The sequence below is a fragment of the Pimephales promelas genome, chromosome 25 (assembly GCF_988280905.1).
Source record: "Pimephales promelas chromosome 25, fPimPro1.hap1.1, whole genome shotgun sequence".
NCBI lineage: Eukaryota > Metazoa > Chordata > Actinopteri > Cypriniformes > Leuciscidae > Pimephales > Pimephales promelas.
In genome coordinates this window covers 23597626-23622328 of record NC_142793.1, presented here as the reverse complement: position 1 = coordinate 23622328, position 24703 = coordinate 23597626, and the positions used below count along the sequence as shown (strand labels likewise).

Sequence of the window (24703 nt, the reverse complement as noted above, 5' to 3'; positions counted from 1 at the left end):
TTCCTCGATCTGTGTTCGTTTCCCGTTCCTACAACATCCGCTTTAAACCGAAACTAAATGATATTGCATATAAAATATGTAAACAGGGATCTTCACGTTTCACGTGGTGCTATAAAAGTCAGTTTTATATATTAAAAGGCGATTTTTACCATTTGAGATTACAGAGAAGAACTACGACTAGTCTAGACTATAAAACAAACTTGCTGAAAAAAAACAGTTCTTCTTCATGAGAACACGGAAGTGAAAGGAAGTTGCTGTGCTTTTGATGATCGAGGTGCCATTTCAGAGGACAAAGAAACATCTGCAAATATTGTCATTATTCAAGGTAAGTTAGGAAATATCTTAATCGACTGACCATTTTCATGTTTCCAGTGATCACAAAAGATTCATGCAGCACAACTAATAGATCTTTATCGGATTTTACTAGCCTGAAACGAGGCTCTGAGTGTTAGTGTAAGTGAGTGTCTCTGGTGTCTGCTGACTATTTTTCCCATTAATCATATTTTTTTATTATTATTTAATTATAATAATAAATGTTGTAACTCACGTTATTCTTTTTATTCCAGTCTTGTCTGAAATGTAAAAGACAAGTCTTCCAAGAAGAGAATGACAAAATGTGAAAGTACTTCTGATATCTAATCATGTTGAGACTCAATAATCACCAACATTCAGCTGAATATTTTAGTAACAGTTATCTACTCTTAAACTGAATAACAACCTGAAGAATTAGTTTTAGTTTTTAAAAAATGCTTAATAATAGTTGACCTGGCAACAGTGTCATTTCATTACGCACTTTTATTTGCACATACTGCATAGATATCTGCTATAAGTGCAATCATCTAAATACTTTCTCTTTTCCTTTGCTCCAACAGTTCATGAAAGACTATGGCATCTGAGTTGCTGCTTCATACTCTAGAAGACCTGGAAGAACGTGATCTGAAGACATTTAAGTGGTTCTTAAGGCAATATGGAGCCGTAGAAGCTAGTAAACTGGAGAAGGCGGATTTCACTGATATAGTGGATATAATGATGGAGTGTTTTGGACTGGAAGAAGCTGTGCAGAAAACACTGAACATCCTGAGGAAGATGAACCAGAACCAGCTGGCTGAAGACTTACAGAACAAATGGACTGACGGTAATAAAGGAAATGATAGAGAACGAGAGGCAGCATAGAGACATATTCAGATTATTTTCAAAAAAGATTATTGTTTACAAAGGCTTGTTAACCATGGCTGCATTTAATTATCAAAAATAGTTTAAATACATTGTGAAATATTACAATTTAAAATAACTTTTCTATTTGAATATCTTTAAAAAAAAAATTAAATGTTCCTATGTTGCGATCAAAACTTTGATCAAAACTTAGCTGAATTTTCGGTGTCACGTGATCCTCCAGAAATAATTCTAATATGCTGATTTAGTTAATAGTTTTTCTGCAGCTTAATGAAGTGTTGAAACATGATGCAGAGCCCTTTTCAGGATACTTTGATAAACATAAAGTCTCTTTCCTTTCTCTCTCCTCACAGTGCAAAAATCGGGATCAGCTGAGAAACAAGGTGAATTAGCCTTACACACATCCACATGGAAGCAAAATAATGTATTTCGAACAAAACATGTTAAATTCCATTAAATGAAAATAAATCCATCGCATAACCCTGCTTGCATTTTAATGCATTGTATTTTCAGGGCTCGCAGTTTTGGGTCTAAAATCCATCTATTTTTCAATTAGTCCAATTCAACATGTTTTTTGTTTCAAATACATTTGTCATTATTTTTCTTCCATACATGTCCTTACAGTGGTATCAGAAATCATTTTAGTATGTTGGATGCATATTGATCTCAGCAAAGAACTGCTTTCAGTACTATGAACCTTAGCGCCATATGTTTGCACCTGTTGATTTTAATGAAAATCATGCTAAAAACCTTTGTGTTTCATTTGATAGTGTTGTTTTGTTCACACCATTTCCTGTATATTTATATTTTTTGCATAACAGATTTCTGGCTGCAGCAATTCATGAAAACTCACAAAATGAACATGAAGGAGAAAGTAGAACACATTTTTGAGGGTAAAAGGGAAAATGAAGTACATCTCAAGGATGTTTTCACAGAACTCTTCATTACGGAGGGCGATCTTAAAGAAGTAAATCAAGAACATGAGATTCTGCAGATTGATACAGCCATTAAACCCTATAAATCACAGGACAGGCCAATCAAATGCAATGATGTATTTAATCTGAAAAAAAATGAGAAAAAGATTGTGCTGACCAAAGGTGTCGCTGGCATTGGAAAAACTGTCTCAGTGCACAAGTTCATCCTGGACTGGGCAGAAGGAAAAGCCAATCCGGATATAGACTGTGTTTTCCTGCTTCCATTCCGAAAGATAAACTGCATTAAAGACAGAGAGATCAGTCTGCATGAGTTTCTACAGAAATTTAATCCTGAACTGAAGAAAATGGAAACAGCAAAGATTTGTAAGATATATAGTTGTAAGCTTGCGTTTATCTTTGATGGATTGGATGAGAGTCGACTCCCTTTGGATTTTTGCAGTGAAACGGTGACAAATTCTGAGGAGCGATCATCTGTAGATGGACTGTTTACAAGTCTGGTGAACGGGACTCTGCTTCCAAAAGCTCACGTCTGGGTGACATCACGACCAGCAGCAGCCAATCAGATCCCTAAGGAGTTTGTAGGGTTGTTCACCGAGGTGCGAGGATTCACTGACCAGCAGAAGGAGGAGTATTTCAAAAAGAGAATCAAAGATACGACTCAGGCCTCCAGAATGATCTCACATATTATGAAATCTCGTAGTCTCTACATCATGTGCTACATTCCCGTGTTCTGTTGGATCACAGCCACTGTTCTTCAGGACGTCCCTATTGGGAATGATGCCGAAAACATCAACACGACACTCACTGAAATGTACATCCACTTCCTGTTGATACAGATGAACATGAAGACCCAGAAGCATGACAAAACAACAGAAAGAGATCGTACCAAGCTCTTAGATTCCAATAAAACAATGATTTTGAAGTTAGCTAAGCTAGCGTTTGAACAGCTGAAGAAGGAAAACATAGTGTTCTATGAGGAAGATCTGACGGCATGTGGTATTGATGTGGGTAAAGACGTTGAGTCCACAGGAATGCTGACTGAGATATTTCAGCAAGAAGCTGGACTTCATGAGATGAAGGTCTTCTGCTTTGTGCATCTGAGCGTTCAAGAGTTCCTCGCTGCCGTACACGTGTTCCTCTGCTACCTGAACAAGAACATGGACGAGCTGCAGTTTTTCCTTGAAACACAATTCGAGGTCAAGCCTGACCACATCGACAAGTCAGACACAAATATTACTTTAGATTACTTACTAAAGAAGGCTGTTGAGAAAGCAATGAAAAGTGAGAAAGGACATTTAAACCTATTTTTGCGGTTTCTGCTCGGCATTTCTCTGGAATCGAATCAGAAACTGTTTAAAGGCCTGTTCACGGTCACTGAAGACTGCAAAGAAAGCGTCACAGAAATAACGAAACACATTAAAGAACAATTACAAAGCTATAAGAGCAATTCATCTGAAACATCAGTCAACCTGTTCTACTGCTTACTGGAGCTCAATGACAATTCATTATATACAGAAATACAAAAACACTTCACATCACATCCAGAAAGAGAGCTCTCACCTTCCATGTACTCATTAATTGCTTACGTTCTGCTGATGTCAGAGGAGGTGCTAGATGAGCTCGACCTGAGTATGTACATGAGTAAATCAACTGGAAGACACACGAGGATGTACAGATCATGGGGAGGTCACATGAATCTCCTGCCAGCTGTGAGATTCTGCAGAAAAGCAAAGTAAGTAGCATGCAATCTGCACACATGTAAGTAAAGCGGCATGCTTCTCTGTGGACATTTTTTTATTTATTTTACAGAATCGCACCCTCTGTGATATTACTATAGCACTATGCTATGGTATGATTGTAAATGGTTTTAAATATAACACATAGCCTTAGAAAATGGTGGAATAATGCAGTTAATTGATTCTCGTCTGTGGAACGCACCACTTCCAGTTTTTAATGGTTACTCGACACTTGGAATTGCAATCAAGGATTTTTTTTTAAATCGAGTACTTGACTTTAATCATGCAATGGACAAATGTCTTGTTTTTACAGACTCTCCTCCTGTGATCTCACTGACAAATGCTGTGAAACTGTGGCTTTGGCCCTGCAGACCCCAAACTCACCCCTGAGAGAGTTGGACATGAGTGGCAATGACCTGCATGACTCAGGAGTGAAGCTGCTCTCTGATGGACTGAAGAGCCCAAACTGTCAGCTGGAGATACTGAGGTTTGATATTCATTCAATCCTTATACAACATCCACCTCAGTATTACATTTATTTCCTTATACAACACCCACCTCAGTATTACTGCCAGGACACTGCTGAAAGCGATTTTTTTAATCTCAAGGAGTTTTTAACCTGCTTAAATAAAGGTTTGAATGAATTTACTGAAATTACATAAAATGTATGGCATTATAAAGTATGATGTTATGAAATGAAAATACTTAATGTGCCTTAATGCAGTAAGACAGTGATTTTAATATATCAAACTCCTTACACACAGTATTGATGATGCTTGATATATACAGGCAAGCAGATGAACCCAGAATTTAAATACAGTGCACTAAATTGCATTAATTGTTTTTCTTTATAATGGTTTACTTTGGGGAAAGAATTTACATGAAACTTTGCACGTTGCATTCATATTCCGAGTTCATCTATTTGCCCGTATATTGTATGTTATTAATAAGATGTATACTAATATGATCCTGCAATATCACTGCAAGCAAGACGATGATGATAAAATCAATTAAATATGTATTGAAATAGGGACGTTTTCTCCCCATTATGTCCACTCATGACAGATGGCGTCAAATCTTGCTGTACGTTTTTAAGATAAACAAATTAAAGTTCCATCTCTTTGTTATTAGATAATCTGACTCAAATTGTGCAAATCAAATAGTATATTTCAGGCTTGTTCACAATTCAGAATTGAATTGAGAATGACTCCCGGAATTCCAATTCAATTCTTGAATTTGAATTGATGTCATCTAACTGATGAATTGATGTCATCTGAACTGATGTGATCTAGAATAACAATTCGAATTTGAATTAAAGGAAGCAGAATTGCAATTCAATAAAAATTCAAAATAAAATCATAAAAATGTAATCCATGAAAAATAACTTTTGTTTCTGTTCAGCTGTTCTTGAGGCGGATTTTCTATGAATTTTAAATGAACCATAAGCATTAATTGTACTTTAAGGATTAACAATTATATGCTTGATTGTTCAGCAGAACATGAGAAAATGAGATATCTTTTATCAGTTTACATTAAATGGATGTGTAATTAATCAACAGATTTAACAATCTTTTGTTGTGAGTTCTGATGTCACAGTCTCTGATATCTTCATTGTTTTTGTGTGTTTGTAGATTATGTGAATGTGATGTGAGAGAGGAAGGCTGTGGTTATCTGGCTTCAGCTCTGCGATCAAACCCCTCACACCTGAGAGAGCTGGATCTGAGGGACAATCGTCTGGGAGAATCAGGAGTCAAGATGCTCTCTGATTTACTGAAGGATCCAAACTGTGCACTGAATAAACTGGATACTGAGCAGTAAGATTTATCTCATCCTGTGAATATTTGTATTTCAGTCTTGCCATATATAAGTGTACAGTGGAGTGAAATGTTGAAAGGGTCTGTAGTTATTATTTTAGTGGAGGAAATTATTACTTTATTACAATATCAAGGAGTAGGCCTTCTGATGGTTCATGCAAACATTTAAGATCTGTCATGATTTACTCTCCTTCACATCATCCAAACCTGTATGCCTTTATTTTGTGGAGCACAAAACAAGACTTTTTTTTTCAATCAGTGGTCACCAAAACTTCAAAATATCATCTTTTTTGTTCGGCAGAAGAAATCCATACAGGTTCTGAACGAGTCTTTGAGTGACTGCACATGATCTTCTGTATGGGTTTTACATGGCATTTCTGATTGAGTTCCTTCATAGTGTTTAAAACTAAAATACTCCCATACAATTGAGGTACTTCCTCAGACATGGGAGAAGACATGGGATCTTCTTCTGCATCTTCATTGTTTTTAGGGATCAATTTGACAAGCTAACACATGTTTGAAGTCTTTCACACATGGTTCTTTCATCTGTTTTCACTATATCTTATAAACAAGCATTATCCTCAATTATCCATGATCCTCTCTGTTTTTTCACTCTTGCTAATGTGATATTGCTTAATTAGCTTCATCAATAAAACACATAAATCTTGTATGTCTATGTATATTAATAAATAAACATTTATAATGGGTTTGTTCTAATTAATGTCCTCATTAAGTAAATGTGTGGTTTTATAGTGTAAATCATGGAAAATGATACAGGTATCTTTGCACACACACATATATCTGTGGTTAATGCTGTTTTGTTCTCTCTTCTTGTCTTCAGACCCTAGTATTCTCACACTTGATCCAATAACAGAAAACATTCTCATTCAGTCTGAGGAGAACAGAAACATGACACACGTGAGGACCAGCCGTATCCTGATCATCCAGAGAGATTTGATGTGTATCATCAGGTTCTGTGTAGAGAGAGTTTGACTAGACACTGTTACTGGGAAGCTGAATGGAGTCAGACCTGTCAAGTATCCTGTTTTGGCCGGGAAAGTCCCGTATTTTACCCTTCTTCTCTTCTTTCTCTTCTTTCCATATTAGTAAATCTCGTGTATTTTAACCTGCTTTATAAAAAAAAAAAAGACATGCAAGATCTTTTGCTCATTTACCTCTCTGCCATCGTGCGTTAGGAGCTCAACACATCTGTTTCGCATGCACCCTCGCTCTAAATTACAGGATATTTTAACTAATTTGCGGTAAAACTAGTCGATCACGAGTGGCTCAACTGGTAGACCTATATATAAACTCATCTTTCAGGCATTTGACCGACTTGGTTGACACTTCAGCGTGAGAAATCGGGGGTGTGGGGTGAGAGCGTGAGAGCCTCAACTGTTTGCGCTCTACTCTCATGTAAAATTAATCACTTTGGCCCAGCCCACAAATACAGTCCTTCAAAACAATCTTAAAGAATGTGAAGTCTGCAACAAATTTGTACAATAACTCACTAAAAGAGTAAAGAAAAGTTGTGTGAAATTAAAAGAATGTGCGGAATGAAAATAAAATGTAAAGACAAGCAATGTTAAATGCAAAAAAGCCTTTAAATAAATGCTCTTCATATACAGTACACCCAACGTTTGTGTTTTCATTTAACGTTAGGCCTGTCTTAAAATGTAAGGGATACTGTAGCTAGGTTGGGGTGGTGGGACTGCTCGCAGTGGGCGCTGGAAAATTTCCCTTATTTTCAAATCCAAAACTTGACAGGTATGAATGAAGTCAGTCAATGAATATCAGTGACATAAAAAGGAATCAGCAGGAAAGAAAGGAGACACTGTAAATTTGGATTCAACAAAATATCTTGGAGTTCATCTGTTCTGACATTTACTTGCAGAGTAGGCAAAAGTTCTAGGCTGACTTTGTTCTTCTACAGCATCTCGGACACTCATTCAACACAGGAAAGGCAGAGTAAATGGCTCTTGATATGCAGTACATAAAGAGCCAATTACCCTGCCTTTCTCTAAAATTTTCAAATAAATAAGATATTTGGAAGGGTAAATGCCATTATATCAGGAAAAATGACATGATTAAGAATATTGAAGAGGGTTGTAGGATGAATGTCATAGATTTTTCTGTGATGAATGGTGTACTAAAACGAAAATGGTTGAACTCTTTTGTGTGTCATACCATAACTCATTTTGTTTTAGAATCCCGAATGCAATTTTCCAAAATATGGGAGGAATAGATTTTAAATTGCAGTTTGACTATGATTTAAACAAACTAAATGATCTGATTTCCATCAGCAAGCTCTTTTGTACAGGAACCTAATCTTTAACCACAACTTTACACCACATAAAACACCTCTGTGGAACAACAGGTATATTCTGAGTAATAGAAAATCTTTGTTTTTAGGAACTTGTTTTTAGAAAAAGCAATATGGGCGTTAACACATTTCATGTGTTACATGTCACAATTACCCCCTTTTTTCTTTTCTTCTTATGTGCTCCTTTTTCTTAGTGATCTATCAACACGAATACAACCGAATGATCGTTGATTTATGCCTTAATTGTTTGCACGTTTAGAATTCTCTATATTGATGATAATAAAGAAAGTACTTGGGCCACAAAAGATGACATTTCCGAGAACACAAGTTCAGACAAGGACACAGATTGAGAGAGGCTTCTTGAGAACACGAAAGTGAAAGGAAGTTGATGTGCTTTTGATGATCGAGGTGCCATTTCAGATGACAAATAAACATCTGCAAATATTGTCATTATTGAAGGTAAGTTAGGAAATATCTTAATCTACTGACCAATGTTTAATTGTCATATTTCCAGTGATCACAAAAGATTCATGCAGCACAACTAATAGATCTTTATCGGATTTTACTAGCCTGAATCGAGGTTCTGAGTGTAAGTGAGTGTTTCTGGTGTCTGCTGACTATTTTTTCCATTAATCATATTTTTTAAATTGAATTATTAAGAATAGTAACGTATAGTATGTTCAGTGTCACGTTATTTTTGTAATCCATTCTGGTCTGAGATGTAAAAGACAAGTCTTTCAAGAAGAGAATGACAAAATGTGAAAGTACTTCGGAAATCTAATCACGTTGAGACTCAATAATCACTAACATTCAGCTGAATATTTTTGACACAATTATCTACTAATAAGCTAATAACTCTTAAACTGTATAACAAACTGAAGAATTCGTTTTAGACCTTAAAGGGTCATGAAACCCTAAACCCACTTTTTTGAGATTTTAACAGAGGTATGTGTGTTGAACACCATTGAAGACAACGTTAGCATCTGTTAGATTTAATAGTAGGGGGAAAATGATAAAAGTTGAATTTTTTTCCCGCTATTTTTATCTTCCGGATTTAAAATCGTCATCGTATGCAGTGCACTGTGAGTTTTTTTTATGACTCATCAGTGCTGGATTTTTTTTTCACATAGCAGCAATATATACTGTTATTAATGCTCATTAAGAAATATGAAAAAATAAACTGTTAAATGTCTACTTTTTATGTGTCCACCACTTACAATCGAAAGAAAACAGTGTGCTTTATAAAATAAAGAAAATGAACAGGGTGTGCTTTCTGACCCTCTCTGACATGACCCTTTAAAAGTAAAAAAAAAAATTGCTTCATAATAGTTGACCTGGCCACAGCGGCATTTCATTACGCACATTTAATTGCACATACTGCATAAATATCTGCTAAATGTGCAATTATCTAAATACTTTTCCTTTTCCTTTGCTCCAACAGTTCATGAAAGACTATGGCGTCTGAGTTGCTGCTTCATACTCTAGAAGACCTGGAAGAACGTGATCTGAAGAAATTTAAGTGGTTCTTAAGGCAATATGGAGCCGTAGGAGCTGGTAAACTGGAGAAGGCGGATGTCACTGATATAGTGGATATAATGATGGAGTGTTTTGGACTGGAAGAAGCTGTGAAGAAAACACTGGACATCCTGGGGGAGATGAACCAGAACCAGCTGGCTGAAGACTTACAGAACAAATGGACTGACGGTAATAAAGGAAATGATAGAGAACGAGAGGCAGCATAGAGACATTTTCAGATTATTTTCAAAAAAAGATTATTGTTTACAAAGGCTGCATTTAATTATCAGAAATAGTTAAAATGTTGTGAAATATCGCAATTTAAATGAATTTTTCTATTTGAATGTATACTAAAACATGAAGGAATAGAGAATAGCATAGATTCATATAAATGTATGTTTAAAAAAACATTTATATGTTTAGAAATAGTTAAAATATTGTGAAATATTACAATTAAAGAAAATTGTTTTCTATTTAAATATTTTTTTTTATCCAATGTTGCCATAAAAGCAAGTTTCACAGCTGAAGTTTCAGCACCATTACTTGTATAAATAATCTTCAGAAATAATTCTAATATGCTGATTATTTAATAGTTTAATACGTGTGCTGCTTAATGAAGTGTGGAAACATGATGCAGAGCATTTTTCAGGATACTTTGATGAACATGAAGTCTCATTTCATTCTCTTTCTTCACAGTGCAAGAATCATCAGAAGCAGTCGAGAAACACACAAGAAAACAAGGTGAATTAACCTTACACACGGCCTTACAAGTGGGGTCAGACATTATTTCAGCTTGTTTTATGTAGGCTATATTGATCTTAGTGCACAACATCTGCTTTCACTGCTATGAATTTAAATACCAAATAGCTCGAATAACTCAAAACACTTTAAATAGCTCGAAGTTCCCTTGAAAGGGAACTTTGTGTTTAATTTTGTTTATGTTGTTTTGTTCACACCATTTCCTGTATATTTATTTTTTTTGCATAACAGATTTCTGGCTCCAGGAATTCTTGAAAACTCACAAAATGAACATGAAGGAGAAAGTAGAACACATTTTTGAGGGTAAAGGGGAAAATGAAGTACATCTCAAGGATGTTTTCACAGAACTCTTCATTACGGAGGGCGATCTTAAAGAAGTAAATCAAGAACATGAGATTCTGCAGATTGATACAGCCATTAAACCCTATAAATCACAGGACAGGCCAATCAAATGCAACGATATATTTAGTCTGAACAAAAATAAGAAAAAGATTGTGTTAACTAAAGGCATTGCTGGCATTGGAAAAACGGTCTCAGTGCACAAGTTCATTCTGGACTGGGCAGAAGGAAAAGCCAATCAGGATATAGACTGTGTTTTCCTGCTTCCATTCCGAAAGATAAACTGCATTAAAGACAGAGAGATCAGTCTGCATGAGTTTCTACAGAGATTTAATCCTGAACTGAATGACCTGGAAATAGCAAAGATATGTAAGATATATGATAGGAAGCTTGCGTTTATCTTTGATGGACTGGATGAGAGTCGGCCTTTGGATTTTTGCAGTGGCACGGTGACGAGTGTTGAGGAGCAAACATCTGTAGATGAACTGTTTACAAATCTTGTGAACGGGACTCTGCTTTCATCAGCTCACGTCTGGGTGACATCACGACCAGCAGCAGCCAACCAGATCCCTCCCGAGTTTGTAGGGTTGTTCACCGAGGTGCGAGGATTCACTGACCAGCAGAAGGAGGAGTATTTCAAAAAGAGAATCAAAAATACGACTCAGGCCTCCAGAATGATCTCACACATCAAGAAATCTCTTAGTCTCTACATCATGTGTTACATTCCCGTCTTCTGTTGGATCACAGCCACTGTTCTTCAGGACGCCCCTATGGGGAACAATGCAAAGTACATCTACACAACACTCACTGAAATGTACATCCACTTCCTGGTGATACAGATGAACATGAAGAACCAGAAGCATGACAAAAAAACAGAAAGAGAACGTACCAAGCTCTTAGATTCCAATAAAACAATGATTTTGAAGTTAGCTAAGCTAGCGTTTGAACAGCTGAAGGAGGAAAAAATAGTGTTCTATGAGGAAGATCTGAAAGCATGTGGTATTGATGTGGGTAAAGACTTTGAGTCCACAGGAATGCTGACTGAGATATTTCAGCAAGAAGCTGGACTTCATGAGATGAAGGTCTTCTGCTTTGTGCATCTGAGCGTTCAAGAGTTCCTCGCTGCCGTCCACGTGTTCCTCTGCTACCTGAACAAGAACATGGACGAGCTGCAGTTTTTCCTTAGAAAAACACCATTCAACATTGACAAGCCAGTCAAAAATATTGCTTTATATGATTTACTAAAGAAGGCTGTTGAGAAAGCAATGAAAAGTCAGAAAGGACATTTAGACCTTTTTTTACGTTTTCTGCTGGGCATTTCACTGGAATCAAATCAGAAACTGCTCAGCGGCCTGTTCACACTCACTGAAAAGAGCATAGAAAGCGTCACAGAAATAACCAAACGCATTAAAGAACAATTACAAAGCTATAAGAGCAATTCCATCTCACCTGAAACTTCAGTCAACCTGTTCTACTGCTTACTGGAGCTCAATGACAATTTATTATATACAGAAATACACAGATACTTCAAATCATCTCCAGAAAGAAAGCTCTCGTCCTCCATGTACTCACTGATGGCTTATGTACTTCTGATGTCAGAGGAGGTGCTGGAGGAGCTCAATCTGAGTATGTACAGGACATCAGGGGGAGGCCGCCTGAATCTCCTGCCAGCTGTGAGATGCTGCAGAAAAGCAACGTAAGAAACTTGTTGTTTTTAACTCTGTAAATCAACTTTAGCATAATATGCAGTGTGAAGTATCATTGTTTCACTCATTTTAGAGAGTAAAGTCTGTATTTACTAAAGTGTATTTACTAAACAGTGATTTTATAGGCATTAATTTAAATGATATTTTCACTTGGCCGTCATATCAGTTCCAGAATAGATGACATTTATGTTTATTTACATTTACAGTTTTGCCGAAATCTTGAATGTTCACAGAGAACATGACATAACCTATCACTGTTACTACAAACACTGTTCCTACAAGATAAACTCACAATACTGTACCCGTCATGGACATCCTGTTTTTACAGACTCTCCAACTGTTCTCTCGATGACACCTGCTGTGAAACTGTGGCTTTGGCCCTGCAGACCCCAAACTCACCTCTGATAGAGCTGAACATGAGTGAAAATAACGTGAAAGATTTAGGAGTGAAGCTGCTCTCTGATGGATTAAAGAGCCCAAACTGTCACCTGAAGATACTGAGGTCTGAGATTCATTCAGTTCGTATACAGAAATACCTCAGTGTTGCATCCACTAAAATAGAGTGCACAAAATAAATGCACAAAGACATTGTTTTTAACATTTATAGTTCGAGTGTTGTTGTTTTATGATGCAAGTTTACCACTGCTGCAGTTCATTTTACACTTTCCCCTGCATTATGTTGACTATTAGGGACAAGAAAATTGATTGTTTGTCATATCGGATACACACACTCTGTCTCTCTCTTTCTCACAGAGATATTCATTGTTTCTGTGTGTGTTTGTAGATTGTGGCGCTGTAATGTGACAGAAGAAGGCTGTGGTTATCTGGCTTCAGCTCTGTGTTTAAACCCCTCACACCTGAGAGAGCTGGATCTGAGCCTCAATCATCTGAGGGACGCAGGAGTGAAGATGCTTTCTGATTTACTGAAGGATCCAAACTGTGCACTGAATAAACTCAGGTATGTTGAGCAATAAGATGAATCTCAGTCTTCAGTCTTACCATATGCAAATGTACAGGGGAGTGAAATGTCGAAAGATTATGTTGTAGAGCTGGGTGAAGGAAAAGATTTCCTTTGTTAAATGGACTGCATTTATAATAGCACTTTCAAAGACACAACGGCCACCAAAGTGCTTTACATTTTTCCTCCCATTCACCCACTAATTCATAGCCATACAAGGCGCCATCCAGTTCGTCGGTAGAAGCCGGGGTTAGGTGTCACACAAACACAAACACACACACAGCTGGGGTTAGGTGTCTTGCTCATGGACACCTCAACACTTGGTCAGGTGCAACCGGGATTGAACCACCAACCTTTCGGTTTTTAGACAACCTACATGAACCACTCTGTAGTAGAGCTGCGTGGAGGAAATTTATTACTGATTTAAGCAGTGAAAGCTGTGAGTGCGTACCTTACCTTTACCTGAGGTAGCGCGGACATGACGGACAATGGAACCTCCGATGATCACGCCGTTGTCGCGTTCCGACTCATGTAGAGGGGTGAAGCGGTTCCGGGTGGAGATCTTGAAGGCCGGGAGGGGTGGAGAGATTCTTGCTCTGGTCCTGGCTCGTGTCTTCCGCTGTGGGATCACCCAGGTAGAGGTCTTCACGGGTTCAAAAATTCATGCCCAATCCGGAATAGACCCATAATGACCTCACCGAACCGACCCGGACCCGTCGTACATTTCAAAAGTTGGACCCGGACCCGTGCAGGCTTGTGAGCATCGGCGCGTGATGTTTTGAGCGCTGATCGCCGATCTCGCAGCTCGGTTTGCCACTCTAGTAGATCACAGATCTGCTTCTCCTTGGACTCCAGCTCTAACTGTACCAAATCTAGCTCAAATGTGCCCTCACCTGCACTCAGAGGTAACGTTAGACACACATCCGATATATTCGCCATTCTAACAGATGAACAAAAAATAAGTAGTGATACTACTAAAATCACTACTAATTTAGGAGTGAAATCCTGGATAGAACCCATTTCCTTTCAGTGATATGGGCATAACGTTAAATAAGACGATCGAGAGGCCATGCGTGCAATGCTAGCGGGCAAAAGATTAGTAGTGTAAAGTTGGATATAAGTAGCGATATCAAAGCAAATCGATTGTCTTTATAAGGTATAGTATCGACGATATGTTCGCATGCTGTAAAAGTAAAAACTGCTTGATTATAAATGTGTAAAGAAGAAAATCAAGGATTATGAATCAATTTGACGGAGCTCCAAACAGCAACCGCTTAACACAAACCAAGCATGTGCATCAATCTCAAATTTCAGATGAAAGACTTGTGAACATCTCTGCCTCAGTATCTGCAAGATGGCTGTATAGATCCATATTCTCCTTTCAGCAGAACTTCTAGTTTTTGAAATGAGAGAGATCTCATTAGTAGGCTATATAAATTAAATGGATGTGTAATTGTTTAGTTAAGTTTTAACAAGCGTTTGTTGTGTTCTGATGTCACAGTCTTAGATATCTTCATTGTTTCTGTTTGTGTTTGTAGATTACGGCGCTGTAAGGTGACAGGAGAAGGATGTGGTTATCTGGCTTCAGCTCTGCGTTCAAACCCCTCACACCTGAAAGAGCTGGATCTGAGATTCAATCGTCTGGGAGGATCAGGAGTCAAGATGCTCTCTGATTTACTGAAGGATCCAAACTGTGCACTGAACAAACTGTATACTGAGCAGTAAGATTTATCTCATGGAGCTGCATGGAGGAAAATCATGTTTATTTACTTTATTACAATATCAAGGAGTAGGCCTTCTGAAAAAGATAGTTCATGCAAACATTTAAGATCTGTCATTATTTACTCTCCTTCACGTCATCCAAACCTGCCTACCTTAATTCTGCTGAATTATAGTCAGGCCCATGTGTCTGTGTGTGGGGCCTGTAACTTGAAACTAATGCTGGTCAAGATGGACCAATCATAGTCCTCTATGAGCCATTGTACTGATATTAATGTATACAGTGTTGAGACTCTCTCTCACACACACACACACACACACACACACACACACACACACATGTTTCTTGTTATTTTTACTACTACTACTATTTTTTTTTTCACAATTGTGTCTAAAATGAAATGAATAGATTTAAAAGATTATAGTTAAGCGAACAGGAGCCTGTTGCAGTGTATGTGTTTGACCACTAGGTGGTGTACTAGAATTGAGTTTAAGTCTTTCACCATGAGAACACTGTGGTGTACAGAAATGTGCAATCACTGGTGTACATACAGTGGGGTATTAATCAAAATTTAGGATTTAATGGTAATAAATTTCATGATCAACCTATAAGAGAGTTATTTAGTAATTTGCTTGAAAAGATCATTCTTGATTTATGGTTATTTACTATACTGTCAGGCTGCAGAACCGTTGAAGAATCTTTACTTTTAAATGAGTGGTGTTTACCACGTTAACAGATTGTTGGTAATTCAGTGTGGGTGTCAGGGCGTTGCTCTGCAGTTGCTTTTTTGCTTTGAGTTTTTATTTTTTGTGCGTGTAGATTATTATAATTGTTTTACTTTTAACAATGTTGCAATGCAGTTTATAAATTATTCTGGGTGGTTGCCAGTGTGTTGCTAAGGTATATTACAGTGTTTTATGTTTTACTTTTAACAATGTTACTATGCAGTTGTTAGATTATTCTGGGTGGCTGCAAGGGCTATGTAGTATTTAGATGATTCTGGCTGGTTGCCAGGGTGTTCCTATGTAGTTTTTAGATTATTCTGGGTGGTTGCCAGGGCGTTGCTATGTAGCTTTTATATTATTCTGGGTGGTTGCCAGGGTGTTGCCAAGGCATTTTTTTGTTTTGTTTTTTTACAATGTTGCCAAACAGTTTCTAGATTATTCTGTGTGGTTGCCAGGGCATTGCTATGTAGTTTTTAGATCATTATGGCTGGTTGCCATGCTTCAGAACCCCTAAAGAACTTGTTGTCGATTGGTTGTCGTGCTGAAAATATTTTTCTTTTTAAGGCAGCTTGAGTGAATGAGATGTACAATGACAGCAAGAGTGTTTTTCTTCTCTCTCAGATGCACAGGGTTATTCATGAAGGATATTCTCTCGTTCTATCTGTATTCTTCAGACTGGATGCCAAAATCCTCCTGCTTCATTGAGAAAGCTTTTCAGAAAACAGGATGCGCCCTGAATCCTGACCTGTTTTAAGTCACACATAACTACATTAATGATTCCAGCCGTACACAAGCTGGACTGTTTGCTTCAACACAAAGACTTCCGCAGTGGCCCATTGACTCGGGACAGCTGGCTTTAGCGTATTAGAGGATGTTTTATACACATCTGTCATAGTTTTAATGTATACACCACCAGAGGGCCTTTCGGCTCGTTTATATCTTTAAACAAATAATTACATGGCTGCATCTGTGCAGAAAAGTAAGTAGATTATATGTTAGTAGTGTGAAAGAAACTGATGGGAAGTTGGACTGAGACGGGGCTCCAGGTGCACGTGTGATGTCATTTCATTAATGAAAAAGTAAAGTTGAACACCTGGGATGGATTTCATTAGAGTTGTTGATGCTTTAAAGCAGGGTTCCCCAAATTCGGTCCTGGAGGGCCACTGTCCCTGCAGAGTTTAGCTCCAACCCTGATCAAACACACAACAGAAAACAGCTTACAGTAAAGAAAACGTAAAGAACCACGGTGAATGTGCTCTTATTTGATTATATTATTAGTGTTTCTGTAGTTTCCCCAACAGCATATAGAGGGCAGCAGTGAGCTTTAAAATAAAGAAATGCTAATCTGTATGTTTTCTGAACATGTGAGTAGAGTTTGCCTGTGCAAAATTCAACATTATGATTGGGTGTTGTAGGTGGTTTCCAAGGTGTTGCTATGCAGTTGCCAAGGTTTTATGTTTTTTTTGTTTTTTTTACTTTTTAGAATGTTGCCATTCCGTTTCTCAGTGGTTGCCAGGGTTTTTGTGTGGGTTCTCATTGCTATGCAGTTCCTAGAGTATTCTGGGTGGTTACTAAGCTGTTGCTAAGGTACTTCATGTATTTTATTTTATTTTATTATTTATGCTGTTCAGTTTTTACTCAAAATATTTTTTCAACATATTTTATTTGAATAATTTTTATATTTTCTGAAAACAAATAGCAGAATTCTTGAGTATTCTGTTTTGTTGCCAGGGTATTGTTATGGAGTTGAGAGTGATGTGGATTTTACTTTTTACCATGTTACTATACAGTGTCTAGAGTATTCTGGGTGGTTGCCTTTTGCCAGTGTGTTTTGTCATGTGGCTTTTACTTTTTACAATGATTCTATACTAGTTTTAGATTAGTCTGGGTGGTTGCCAGGGCGTTGCTATGCAGTTGCCTAGTTTTTTTTTTTTTTAACTTACTACCACATTGCTATGCAGCCTCTATAGTATTCTGGGTGGTTATCAGGGTGTGGCTAAGGACTTGTATATGTTTGTTTGTTTGTTAAGGTTGCCAGTGTGTTGCTATGTCATTGCTGAGGTATTTTATGTGGTGTTGACCACTTTTCATGCAGTTTCTATGTTATCTCATCGCTGTAAAAAAGAAAACAGCTTCACTTGTTTGGTTTTAGCTATGTTTGACCATTCTTGCATCATGTCATAAAAGTGTCTGGCCTTTTTTAGGGGTTTTGACAGCATTTCTAGTAACATCTGATCTTAATACTGCAGAGTTAGCGAACACTCATGCTATACATTTCCCATTGCTTTGACCTTTGACCCTGACAGTCCTGCCGTTGTTCATTTGATAAGCACAGCATATGGAGGGAACCATAATAAGAGCTTAATAAGGGGTCTACATCTATACCTAAAGCATTCAGACTGATCTGAAGTCAGGGCTAAAGGGCAGAACTAGTCAGTGAAGCTGATCAGGGCTTAACTGTGGGAATCAGAGGGGAGTGGAACTGAGCCGGTGACCTCTGATTAGACACAAATCACTCCCTCCAGTGCTGACCGATCACTGATTATAATAAACCCAGGGTTCCCCGTTCATGATGACTGTGGTGTGTGTGTTGATGGGCAGATATCACTGTTACTGAAGCGTCTCTTTATGATGTAATCCAGGAAACTCGCATCACAAGAAGTCTCTCTAGAAGACGATCAGAAGATTCAATATAGTGATTCTCTCTGTCATGATATTGCATTGATAGTTTAGATCAATGTTTTTCAATAATATTGCATGGTTTTTCAATTTCAAAAACTTTTCTGTTCCCTTTTCATGTGTTTATTAAAAGAAAAACGAAGAATAGTTTGAAGGATAAAGTTAAAGTTTGAAGGATAGATTATAATAGTTAAAACATTTAATATTCTTCATTATAGAAAGTTTGAATCAGCTTTTTGGATGAGTTATTTTATTTAGTGTTCGCCTCTCACTCAGACTTTTTAACTATACATTTATATATTGTTAATATCAAGGACATTTTTTGGTGTTTTTTCCTCAAAACATTTTTAATATACTGTGTGTATATATATATATATATATTTGTTATGAAATTTGTTTCTGAAAGCTGTTCTGGGTGGTTATGTTTTTTTCTGAACTTTTTACTATGTTGCTTTGCCATTTTAAGGGTGTTCTGGTGGTTAACAGGGTGTTGCTATGTAGTTTAAGGCGTTTTATGTGTTATTTTTTACCTTAATTTTTTTTGTAAATAATAATTTCTCTGCATCACCATCATTATTTGGTCAACAACTATTATTGTTGTTTATGTTTTAAATAGTTATGGAATATAAATGTTTAAAAATGTAATGGTCACATGACCTCATTCATAACTTAGCATGTTCAATTCAGTGAGTGCTGTCAAATGATCCGTTTTAGCATGTATAATTACATTTTATGTGGTTTTATCTTGACTTTTGTCAAGAAAGATTTCTTAATAATGGATTATAGTGTATTATACCGAATGCAGCCGTTCTGTTGTATATCATACCTGCAGTCTATTATATCTATAAAGCCACAGTAAGACAAATGGAAAAGTCTTACAGTGATATAATGAGTGAATGAAGCCATGAAGTCTTTGAAAGGGTGTTTGCTAATGCTTTCTTTGTGATGTCGAGGAAATACGGCTTTTGTGGATGGTGTTTACATTCGCCTGACTAGAATTGACATAAACGGTGTGAAACGCTGTAGATTCTGTGTTCTTCATCCCTTGTTCAGGTTTCGGCCCTTCTCACGGATGTACAAACACAATCTGCTCGGCTTTCCACAGTCTGGAGTTTGAAAAGACGCACGGACACACGCAGCAGCTAAACAAACAGAGCCGCTGGATTTATGAAAGTCTTCAAAGAGTCTTTAGCTTGTGATATAAAAGGGCTGTGTGACAAAAGCAGCGAATCAGTGAGAAACACAGCGCTGGGTTCCAGTGTGTTTTAGCTCTTCAGTGTCACTGCTGTGATCTGCAATGGACGAGACACCTGAGCAGTTCAGACATAGGGTACTCATGCGTTATGTTTTGGGAAATTTGGGTTTAATAAAGCAATATGACATGCACTCATTTAGTTAATCTGTAGAGTGACTACGTTAACAAGCTAGTGCACCAAATAATGCAATTAATTAAGGGCCGGTAATATTATAATAAGATCATCTTCATACGTCAGAAGGAGAGTGAAATCTGATCATCTTATTTTTTGACATGCTTGCAGAGAAAGGCTTTACTTTATTAGTGGGTTTCACGATTTCATGTTTTCTGGGTTGTTGGAAGCACTGGGGACACCATAGCACATCAGATTTTCATGATATGTCCCCTTTACATGAAACATTGTAATGACTCATATATGATTATCAGTTTAATATCGGCCAGATATCGGTATATGCATCGGCCATCAACATTTTTTATGTCATTCTGCAAAATTGAACATTCTAAACATAGACATGTTATGCTGATTTATTATGTAAGTGTTAGTGTGTTGGAGCAGCTTTAGGTGTGTTTGGAGACTGCCTCAGAGAGGGTAGATGGGGTTCAGTCATGGTGTGGGGTAATATTAATTATATGTTAAATTTATAAGGGTTGGTAGACTGCACCTCATGCCACGTCTCCTGATCCACAAACAACAGCCTCCATGTGTGGCATCATTAGAGCTCGATCCTGCAGTGAATGAAACACACACTTAGAGCAGCGAAGCGTTGTAATCCAGACTCATTCCTTTCAACCTGTTGATCATTTGCTTTGCTCCGAAACAGAGCCTTGGATTTTCACAATGTCGCAGTTTCTTCTTGGCTTGGTTCGCTTTCACAACAACAAGGCAACATTACAAAGTGTACCGAAATGTGTTTATGCAAGTTAAACTGTCCTCTGATATTGATGCTTTGTGTTATTACAGCCACCGTATATTTTTTAGTTCAAGTTTTTACTCATTTTGGTGGATTTGTTTGCCTAAACTTGAGCTTTTCTTAATTTCATTTTCATTATTAGTAGCCTACATCAGGTTAAAACAAATTATTTTAAATATAATTATTTATCTAAATTCAGTTACATTTTATTTAATGAAATGACAGTGTTTTATTTTTTGGTTTTAGTTTTAAAATTATTTAAAGTCATTTTGGTACATCAAATTAAATTAAATAAAATGAGAAATGTTACCTCGGCATCTAGTTGAAATATTTGTATATTTATTTATTTATTACATTATCTTATTTCAAGTAACATTGTTTTAGTAGCCTACATCAAATTTAACTAAATTAAAAGTAAAAATGTCACCTTGGCATCTAGGTTTTATTTTTATTTTTATTTAATTTATTTTATTTTTAAAAGTAACTTATTTTTTGTTTTTGTTATTTTAGTACATCAAGTTAAAACTAAATTAAAATGATAAATCTTGCCTCGGCATCTATTTGAAATATATTTATTAATTTGATTATAGTTAAAGTAACGTCTTTTTTTTTTTTTTTAGTTTTAATAATCATAATGAGCCTGGTCTGGAATAGCGGAATTCCACGGTGGAATTTAACGCAGAAATCCGTGATGATTGAGTCATTCGGGTGCCGGCCTGGATCCTGCATGGAATGCCAGGATTCTGTAATTCCGGAGGAGGAGGAGGAGTGGAAGAGCGTGAGAGCGAGATTCCCAGCGCTGGAGCGGAAGGCTGTGGGCCGTGAGCTGTGGAGACTCCCCGTCGTCTGAAAGAGTCATTTACTGCGGTAAACACACTGGCCGCGGTATTAACGCTGTCACAATCTGATTATTCCACTACACCGGATCTGGAAGTGGTTTATGCCCCTCCTGCTGTTAGCGCTAGCTATTCCAGAACAAATGAGCAACCTCTTATTTGACAGTATTAATCAAGCTCTCTCAGGTATGAATCTCACAAACACCGTTTTGGATTTTGTCCATGAATGCATCTTATAAAACCGCTCACCCTCCAGCTTTAACCATGCTAATCGCTGTAGTAAATGAATGAGATGCTAGCGACTGCGAAAGATGGCGCATCGTTAGCTTTTCATCCGAAGAGTTCAGTGTAATCCACATCCCTGTAATCTGCTCTTTCCTGAAGTGTTTGTTTGACACTTCCAGAGCAGAACTAAACTTTCTTTAGATGTACTCTTCAATTAGCCGGATAGCAATCTTCACCGCTGCAGAGATGCTAGGTTGAAGCTTTAAAGCATTCAGACTAATCATTTGGACGCATGCTTAGTGATCTCAAGTTGTTATTCACTGAAAATCTTCCCTTCCGCCAAATCTCTCCGGTCTCAATGATCCCGAAATCAGATTATAGAGTAAATGAAATCGAGTGAATGAAGATGTTTTTAATTCTTTTAATTCAAATTATTAGCTCTTTTTCAGGATGAATATGTGAATATTCAATAAAATAAAGTTGTGTTTTACACTTAATCAAATCACAGCACGGGCTACTGTTAATATAGCCCGTGCTAAACATGCTAAACAGTATAAAGAGAATTTAGGAAAAGTAAAATGTAATTATGAAAAAAGATACAGGGCCCTAGAAATGTGATTTTCTTTTCTCGCATTTTTAATAAATTGTTCTTAAGTTTTATAAGTGTCATGATTTTAATGAATTAGACATTCTTTTTGATTGCTAAAGTTTTATTCATTAAAACTTAATCTAGAAAAATAACAGAATTTGGGAAAAATAAAGCGGATTCCATAGGGCCGTAAAATAAAACGTTTTGTTACATTTTTAATAAATTATTGAGACATGTTTCTTAATTGAAACATTTTAATTAAACCATTAAATTGCAGAAGAAATAACAATTTAGAAAACATGGAATTGGAAAAAAACAACTGTTCATTTTTTTTGTTCATTTTTTATTGCCATTTATTATGTTTTTTTATTAAGTTTCACGATTTAAAATAATTAGACATGCTCTTTTCATTACAAAATGGAATCCAAAAAATGATAAAACTCAGCGAGGGTGTGTAGATCTTATCCAACACACGTGTGTTTGCTCGGCCCTATCCGTTCCTGATCCACCATCGATCTCAAGCAGAGATGCACAGGAACACACACCTGAGGCTTTCACTGCTGATCCCAGACAAGTTTTGGGCTTTTATGACACTCGATGTTTATTGAGGACTTTTAGATCTGAGATCTTCATCTGATCATCTCAGATAGTGTCCAGTTGCTCTTACTAAAGACTTCAATAGACTTCAACACAGAACTGTGGTTAAGCGTTTTTGATGGCAAAAAGGTTTGGATATTCTATATTTAAGTACCATGCCTTTATCACAGAACTGTTTTTGTAAGAGTTTTTGTTGAGTATTATTAGTCTGTCAAGAAGCATTATTTTAGCTTGTGATGTAGATTAAATGCGTTTCGGTCTTTGAGAAGAAACGTTAGCCATGTGTGACTCAGCGTCTGGATATGAGTTTTATATCAGTGATCTCTCTGTTCTTCCAGCTCAACACTCACATTACAAAGTGAAACGGTTGACCTCTGACCTCAGCCATGAGGTTAAGAGAGGTTCCACAGGTCATGTGTTAATGACACCTTTTAGAACATCAAGAGAAATTACACTCTAACCTCCAGACGTGACTGCATGCTTGGCCTTGAGCCACACACACATGCACACACTCACGCACTCACTCTCACACAGACACACATGCAAACACTCACTTACACACCTCATATGTCCAAGGGCTGCACAATTTGGAATCTAATTGCTATTTTTCTGTTCAAAATGACAATTTTAAACAATTTGGCAAAAAAAAAAAAATAGATATGAATATGTCTATAAAAGATTAGAGCAATTAATTTTAACCAATCAAATAATCATTTGAGATCGGGGAACCTCTGATTGGAGGTTCTACATCGTGTCCGGGCGGTTCGTAATGTATGCAGTTCTACTGTAATGTTTAGCATTAAAACAAAACCCGACACAAACGCTTAATGCTGTCTCTTTCTTGCACAATGATAAATTGCATTTTAAGTAATTAACTCCAGAATCATCAGATATCAGCGAGAGAGCGACTCTCGACAACAATCCTGGAAAAATATGTGAGTGAAGATTTAATTGGGTTGATAGTTGCATTTTAACAGGCACTCGTGTCGCTGTCGGTCAGAAACCTTCAAAATCTCCATATTTCGTCTTTTTTTCACATAAATCACTACTATTGCTCACCCTTAACACCTGTCTCTGGGTTTTTGCGAATATTTAACCAATGAAAACTTAAGTATATAAAATTGAGCTTGAGACTCCATTAGATCCTCAAACTGTTGGTAAAACCTCGTAGTGGATCGTTTCTGCTTGTTTGCAATGCAATGGATAAATAAGTACAGCTTTTTCTTTACACAAGAAACACTATATAGAAGAAGAAAATGTGAAGTGGTGCTTCCAGTGGCAAAACTCACCACCCAGTTGCTAGGGTCTTCTGGGTGGTTGCTAGGGGGTTGTTAGTTGGTTGCTAGGGTGTTCTGGGTGGTTGCTAGGGTGTTGGCAGGCGGTTGCTAGGGTGTTGCTAGGTTGTTGCTAGGGTGTTCTGAGTGGTTGCTAGAGTGTTCTGTTGGTTGCTAGGGTGTTGATAAGGTGTTCTGGATGGTTGCTGGGTGGTTGCTAGGGTGTTGCTAGGCGGTTGCTAGGGTGTTCTGGGTGGTTGCTATGGTGTTGCTAGGAGGTTGCTAGGGTATTCTGGGTGGTTGCTAGGGTGTTTGTTATATATATATATATATATATATATATATATATATTATAAATTATATATTATATACTATAAATCATATAGAGGCTAGTGTTTTATGTATTTGAGGAGCGGAGAGTGTCTTCATGCGTGAGAAGACAGTCCCACAATGCATTGCAACAAGCACTGTAGAAATCCCTCAGGTTGGCATGATTATTGATATATTACTTTCTCTAATCCACAGTCAGTAAAAAAACGGTTGAATCGCATTTTAAATGCACTGTTTTACCCAATATTTGTGTGTATATTGTTTTGATCACATGATTAAGAACATGCTAACATCTAAGAGAAAG

The 24703-nt window shown here is 37.1% G+C and overlaps 2 protein-coding genes across 2 annotated transcripts; both read left to right on the top strand.

The window, feature by feature from the left end:
• The first annotated feature begins 185 nt into the window (after nucleotides 1–185).
• Nucleotides 186–7189, top strand: LOC120460206 (NLR family CARD domain-containing protein 3-like). Its single transcript, XM_089127584.1, has 7 exons — nucleotides 186–325; nucleotides 873–1135; nucleotides 1527–1556; nucleotides 1995–3840; nucleotides 4158–4331; nucleotides 5476–5658; nucleotides 6500–7189. Exons 2-7 carry the CDS (start codon nucleotides 886–888, stop codon nucleotides 6504–6506), a joined length of 2490 nt encoding a protein of 829 aa, XP_088983710.1. The 5' UTR covers nucleotides 186–325; nucleotides 873–885; the 3' UTR covers nucleotides 6507–7189.
• A 138-nt stretch (nucleotides 7190–7327) lies between these two features.
• LOC148965094 (NLR family CARD domain-containing protein 3-like) lies at nucleotides 7328–20654 on the top strand. The gene is made up of 7 exons (XM_089127583.1): nucleotides 7328–8440; nucleotides 9423–9685; nucleotides 10193–10237; nucleotides 10487–12290; nucleotides 12629–12802; nucleotides 13085–13258; nucleotides 14797–20654. The coding sequence occupies exons 2-7, from the start codon at nucleotides 9436–9438 to the stop codon at nucleotides 14981–14983; spliced, it is 2634 nt and encodes an 877-aa protein (XP_088983709.1). The 5' UTR covers nucleotides 7328–8440; nucleotides 9423–9435; the 3' UTR covers nucleotides 14984–20654.
• Nucleotides 20655–24703: the final 4049 nt, after the last annotated feature.

Excerpts from the sequence above, each read along its gene's own strand:
- LOC120460206 (XM_089127584.1), top strand. The coding sequence starts at position 886 with ATGGCATCTGAGTTGCTGCTTCATACTCTAGAAGACCTGGAAGAACGT. Across the intron at positions 1,136-1,526 it reads ACAGAACAAATGGACTGACG|TGCAAAAATCGGGATCAGCT; the intron begins GTAATAAAGGAA and ends CTCTCCTCACAG. Across the intron at positions 4,332-5,475 it reads TGTCAGCTGGAGATACTGAG|ATTATGTGAATGTGATGTGA; the intron begins GTTTGATATTCA and ends GTGTGTTTGTAG.
- LOC148965094 (XM_089127583.1), top strand. The coding sequence starts at position 9,436 with ATGGCGTCTGAGTTGCTGCTTCATACTCTAGAAGACCTGGAAGAACGT. Across the intron at positions 9,686-10,192 it reads ACAGAACAAATGGACTGACG|TGCAAGAATCATCAGAAGCA; the intron begins GTAATAAAGGAA and ends CTTTCTTCACAG. Across the intron at positions 12,803-13,084 it reads TGTCACCTGAAGATACTGAG|ATTGTGGCGCTGTAATGTGA; the intron begins GTCTGAGATTCA and ends GTGTGTTTGTAG.